This window comes from Fukomys damarensis, unplaced genomic scaffold (genome assembly GCF_012274545.1).
Source record: "Fukomys damarensis isolate Sample0158 unplaced genomic scaffold, DMR_v1.0_HiC HiC_scaffold_8, whole genome shotgun sequence".
In the NCBI taxonomy this organism is placed as follows: Eukaryota; Metazoa; Chordata; class Mammalia; order Rodentia; family Bathyergidae; genus Fukomys; species Fukomys damarensis.
Window position 1 is genome coordinate 20,907,649 of NW_022900920.1, and position 6,525 is coordinate 20,914,173.

A 6,525-nucleotide genomic window follows, 5' to 3' on the forward strand; every position below is an offset into this window, starting at 1 on the left:
TTTTACCACAAAGAAATGATGTGAGAAGATAGATATGCTTGCCCTGATTTGAGCACTACAAAATGTATAGAAACATAACATTAATAGATACAATTTTATGTGTCAATTAAACCAGACTATACTTTTTCATTATCTATCACACTATTAATAATCACTAGTTCATTGTATACACTAATGTATACATATACTAGGCAATGTACACAATGAGAATAAAAATGGGTAAATATTTTTCTAAATATAGTGCTCACAAAATAATGTGGTTTACAAACACAAGTATTATTGTTGTTTAATAAAATAATTTTACCAAGGCATCCAGAGAGAGCTTTATGGTGATGTTTGAAAAAGACATAGCACAAAGACCTGAAGCTCAAAAGATGGAGAGATTCTAGGGTTATTTCATTCACAAAACTGAAAATTCTCCAAAGCAGTAAGCTAAAATATACATGAAATAAACAGACTTGCTCAGAGTTCCCATTGCATACTACTCACGTAGTTCATCCTTAAGTGAACAAATATTTTTGAAAAACTGTCTGTTCATACCCTAGTGAGGCCTTCATTGTGATATACTTAAATGCTTTTAGTTTCCTATCTATTCTTTTTCTCCCAATCAGAACTCGGAGAGATCTTCCTGAAACTACTTTATCATGCCACAACCTGATCAAAAACCGCCAAGTTTCCTCTAATTCCCAGATTATCAGCCTTCTGCTTTTAACCTGATTCCTCCTGCAATATGCCTGGGACAGACCTGCCTCTTCCCTCTGCCACACGTTTTTTTTCCCTTTACTTCTTTGTTCCCCATAACTCTACTCACTCTTCAAAATCTCTCTTCAAGAAGCCACCAGACTCTCGTTTCTATTTTTAAAATTAAAAAAACTTTATAAAAGCTGCAGAAAAGAGGGAAATGCTAGTGATATACTTTGGATGAAAGACCTGTCCAAAATCTGGTAGAGAATTGAAAACCAAAAGGCAGAGACTCACTTGAAAATTACATCAAATCCATTACATCCACATACCATAAATTATTTACTATTCAAAATGTATATACTGGGCCAACTACTTATTAAACAATTACTCTTCCAATGACATTGTGCTCTTTTAATCATTCCACAAAATGAATTCTCCGTTACTTAATTTTTTTTTTTTTAAGGAAAGTTCACAGTAGAACTGAAGCTTTCACCAGATTTAGAACTCTAATTATTAGGAGATAATACAAAACTACACTAACCAGCATAGAAGTTCTGTGCTTCACAGCTGAAGAACAAGTGGTTAAAGAGTAAAATACCTCCAAAAAGCCAAGTTCAGAAAGACTTTTTACGTGATATTTAGCATGCTCTGTACTTCAGTACCTTAAATTCCAATTTGATTTTCTCTTCGTTCAGCTCCTCTGTTAATTTCTTAATTTTTTCACGACATCTGGTCATTTCTGACCTAACTGTAATACAAATTAAATCTTTAAACATCAATCTTTGTGAAGACTCTGTTTTGCTCAGTCTGGTTGACACTTTTTAGGTGTTTTTCCCCAGGTGTGAAAAGTAAATTTCCCTTATGGCTCTGACCACTACCTTTTGGGCTTTTTCTTTCTGCTCCAAGCACCCAGCTAGAGAAGACCAAAGCCCCAAGCGAAAGACCAAAAACACCCGACCTTCTCGCATCATCCGTCGACTCTCCTCAGCCTGATGCTCGGCGAGGATGATGTGCTGAAACAAGGACTCTAAACTCATCTCGGCCCGGGCTCCTGGGGATCCTTTTTTCGCTGTTTAATATTTTATAACCAAGTCTGAGGGTCCTACAAAGCACAGTCAGAAGGATTCTGCTATGACTATTCCCAGCTAGCTGTCCCTCACCTCCTGTCCCAGCCCTCGCCGAGCGCGGAGCACTCCTAGAACCGAGTCAGGGCCCCGAGGGTCTGGAGAGGCCAACGAAGGGCTTTATTTGCCCCCACCCCCAACCCCGTCCGCCCCCGACACAATTTACAAACGCATACAACAGTTTCGAGTTCTGCCTTTTTCCCTGCTGGAACGCAGCTCCGAGAGACCAGATCTTGGCTTCTCTCTGGCTTGTTTCTGCTCTAGTAACAAAAACCCAAGCCCTGACCCGGTCAGGGTCGCAGACCTTTTCACAGTCAGCCTTTTCTTCCCGCCTGACCTCTCCCTCCTTAGGAATAAGATTCTCAAAGTACAATGTCTCTCAGCAAGTAGGTACCCTCCGTCACTACCTCAGGCCGCAAACTTTCCCTCAGACTCCTGCCCGGCCCCAGGTCAGGTCTGGCATCGCGAGATTTTAAACTATGGTGGCGCCTTGGGCCAATTCTGAGGCCGCTAGGCTTTGCTATGACCAGACCACTCAGTCTTTAATCCTTATTGTAATTGTAGTGCCCAGTCTTCAAGTATTATAAGTACAAAGTATCCCGCTTGCTAAATATAAACTTTTCTAAAGTCTTATTCTTTGATAATGGTAAAAGACTGCTATAAATGTGCAATGTCTGACATTCGCCTTAATCATTTCCTTTGTAATCAGGGCCTATCTTTTTTGTCTGCTTTAAAATTAATCATTGCCTTTTGTAATCAAGCTGGAGTAATATCAACGCTTCAATATCTGCGCAATATGTGTCAGAAACCAAAGTGGTTTCTAATTAAAGCTTAAATATGAAAGGCACCTTTGGGACTTTTGCACGAGATTTTTTTTTTAATTAAAAAATAAAATATTTTTAGTTTTAGTAGGTCACAATATTGACATTGTAATAAGTATCTGACTTTAGTTCTGTGAAACTCACAATGGTTAAACTTTAAAAAGTAATTTCAGGTTCAAAGTATTTAGAATCAAGTAAAATAAGGTACCAAAATGTAAAATTTTTGTCATGTGACAATGGGGTTAATTAATATTTCATTAATGCTACAGTGTAATTAGTTACAAATTTTAACCTAATCTAGACTTCTATCATAATCCTCATCAAGTCATTTCAGCATGAAATTTAATTTTTTTAAACTTTCTTATAAAAGAATACATATGAAAAATGTAATGAAGAGGAAAAATAAATACCCATAAAAATATACAGAAGCAAATAGTAATGAAGTTTTGACTATTGCCTTCCAGGCAACTCTACTTATTCAACAGTTTTTGTTTATAAAACTTGAAATTATAGTGAAGAAATAATACTATTATAATATTCACGTTTAAAACAATAATAATGGTCATTATTATAAAACATAATGGATTTGGTATTTACCAAGTACTATTCTGAGAAGCCAATATCCTTTTTTTTTTTGGTACCAAGGATTGAACTCAGGACTTTGTGCTTGTGAGGCAGGTGGCAAAACCACTGAGCTAAATTCCCAGTCCACATATATCCTTTTTTCGAAGAACTTTGTTGTTTATCTTCATAGTATAGTTGAAGAAACTGAGGCACAGAACAAATCAATGTACAAATTAAATTCAATGAAAAATTCAATTCATTCATCCTCTGAGACTTTTATGTACCTTTTAATCAACCAATAATACTATGAGATCAGTGCTTTTAATAATTACAAGACTAAGGCAGAGAGAGCTAAGTAATTTGTCCATGAGGTATACAATGACTAGTGTGGTAGTTAACGTTGGTGTGGCTGAAGGGATTTACTGAAGACAGAAGACCCATCCTAAGTATGAGTGACAGCAACCAATAGGCTTCCAGCCTGAATAGAATAAGAAGGAACCCAAGAAGGGAGACTCCCTTCTGTTTCTTCAGAGAAGATCCAGTCTTCACCTTCAGCTTGGATGTGCTCTCCTGGCTTCCAGCACAGACCCTTTAGCCTTCCATCTCAGACTTTCAGTTTCCTGATATGGACTTCTATGGGGCACTCCAGTGAGCTCTAGTGCTTCAACTGGATCCTTGTGATCTCCAGCACATAGACACCCTTTTTGCATTTTTACACACCTGACTGTGGGTGGCCATTGTAAGACAACCTTGTTAATTCTAATATATTTGTATATCTTGCATTAAATCTGTTTCTCTAGTAAACATTGACTGATACAACTAGGAAGTAGCAGAATCAGGATTTGAACCCTGTACCTTGTCAAGTTACATAACTGATATAGGGCAAAGAATGGAAACTAAGAAATCTGGGATCAGAAGCTACACATTCAATGTTGGATTCTGCTCTATTTTCCTTAAATTCTATTACAAGCACATTATTATTTCATTCAACATTTACATAAATATATTTTTGTCACTCATAATCTTCCATTACATAGATGGATGCATATAATTCAGATATATAGAAATAAATTTGACTGTTGTATCTGTTCAAGGATGAAAAACAAAGCTGATGTGCTTTGAATCATATTCTTTGAGCTCTCATTTGGAGCCTTCTGAGCTGTACCATGGCTGCCATCAAAGGAAAGGGCTTCCAGAAGATAAACTATATTACTAATTACTACCAGTCCCTTCAGAATTATTCCCTGTGGACTTGCACAGGGAGCATCCTCATAAGGAGGCTGGATTTCAAAAGCAAGCATGATGCTATTTAACATTCCAATTTTATTAGTTACACTCAAACTCCATTAATTTTTTAACATGCTCTTTCTGCACTGAAATTTGGCAGAGTGAAATGTGGGCAGCCTTTGGGAGCTCAGTCACCTCATTCACATGGGACTATGGAAGAAAGAAGCACTAGAAATGCAAGAGAGGGAGAATAGGGAGAAATGGCATCTTCATCTTCAGCTATTTTCTTCACATCTCAGAACATTCAGATGATCTCATATCTTATTATAATCTTCTTAGAGATACTATAACTATAGATATTAGGAGGAGTTTAAATTTTAATTTGTTAAAGCAATTATGTTAGTTTATAATTCAAAATTTACATTTTATTATCATAAATCAAAGTAGCATATTAAGATACTAAATGCTTCTGTCATATATCTAGTTTAATTTATGGATTTGGTATAGTGGTAAGATTTTTTCTTTTATAGATAGATAGATAGATATACACTGATTATTCTACAACGTACAGAACAAGGTAGCATTACTTAAATTAATGCCAAATAAAAATGGTATATGACATGATAAAATTTTGTGGAAATACTATTTTCTAAAAATGTACCTATAATTCTAACCAAAAAAACAATTGATTCAACAACTATTTAATGAGTTTCTGCTTTTCATTCAACATTCAGTCAACTAATATTATTGAACATCTCCTATGTGTCATATTAAAGAAACAAGATTTAATAAAAGCAGAACTACATAAAAACCATTTTTCTTCCCCTGGATATTGCTAAACCCATTGGAGAATTATTATATTTTTCAGCATTTGGGCAGTAGTATAAACAACTGCTTTCAGATGTTTCAACAGATGTTCTTTAGAAAGAAAATGAATTATTTGTATTATGATACCCACATATGATTCTCAGATCTAAACTTTCCCATCTGTACATGTTTCATTTAATTGCGTACCTATGGAATATAAAAGTTAAGATAACTCATTGTCTCTCAATCTCAGAGTTTTGTTTATAATAACCCCAGCATCTGGGTTATGGAGCCATCAATAATTGCTTTGCTAGGAGGCCTTAAATAAGGCTATATTGCTCTTGTGATTTAAAATGCATTTCTTTTCCTTTCTTAAATTCATGACTTCCCCAAATTCCTAACTGGGCTTGCAAATACCCACTAGCCCAGGGCCTATGCATTGCAATGGGAAGAAGAAAAGTAATTCATTTATTTTATGTTTTTCTTGGGGCATCTACCACAAAGGAAAAAATGTGGGTTCAACTAAGTTTAACAGCCATTTATTGAGTGTCTATTAAATGTAAAATTCTCTCGTGGGTGTTACATAGGACACAAAATTGGAAAGACACAGACCTTGCTCTTCTGGAAGTTATAATCTATCAAATGGGGCACAGTATGCACAATGAGTATATTGTGCAATGGGTATATTGTGGAGGAAGAGTGATTAAGTCTAATATATTTGATCTGAGAAGACTCATCGGTGGAGAAAAATATCTGAGCTTCGTTTTAAAGGAGGTTGGAACTGCATTAGATAGAAGGGTGAAAAGAGCAAAAAGTTACACAGAGTCAACATTTGGACAGTGTTTAACATTGTCATATATATATGATGAAGCATCTTGTGTTTTTGAGCATGTGCATGGCTTGTCACCGTTGCTCTATGCAGTAAATTCGTGGCAGTGTGTTAGAAGCACTGAAAGTGAAGAAACTAACATCTAGCATATATTGAGTAGCTTGCTGTCTAATCAGTCAATTCAGGCTGCTATAATAAAATATCACAAACTTGGTAGTTTTTGAAACAGAAATTTATATCTCACAGTTTCGGAGACTGAGAAGTTCAAGAGTAATTTGTTGCCAAATTTGGATCTGGTAAGGTTCTGATTCCTGGTCCATAGAAAGTGTCTTCTCACCCCATTCACACAGAGTGCAAGGGACTGGCTGATATACACAGTCCTATAGAACAATGATAATATACAGTCTCTTTTATAAGCACAATAATCAATTATGAAGAGCTTGCCTTCATTACCTAGTCATCTTCCAAA

At 35.8% G+C, this 6,525-nt stretch overlaps 1 protein-coding gene across 11 annotated transcripts in view; it reads right to left on the reverse strand.

Annotated features, from left to right (window-relative positions):
* Positions 1-2,277, reverse strand: part of Ccdc172 (coiled-coil domain containing 172) — a 111,474-nt gene extending 109,197 nt beyond the window's left edge. For 6 of the 11 annotated variants that reach the window (XM_033761400.1, XM_010634556.2, XM_010634552.2 and 3 more), the window contains exons 1-3: positions 2,113-2,259; positions 1,643-1,786; positions 1,347-1,432 (exon numbers count right to left, since the gene is read on the reverse strand). In XM_033761400.1, the coding sequence (XP_033617291.1) occupies positions 1,347-1,432; positions 1,643-1,721 (165 nt within the window). In that variant the 5' untranslated portion in view covers positions 1,722-1,786; positions 2,113-2,259. The other 5 variants (XM_010634549.3, XM_033761399.1, XM_010634548.3 and 2 more) reach the window with 5 other exon arrangements.
* Between the last annotated feature and the right edge of the window lie 4,248 nt (positions 2,278-6,525).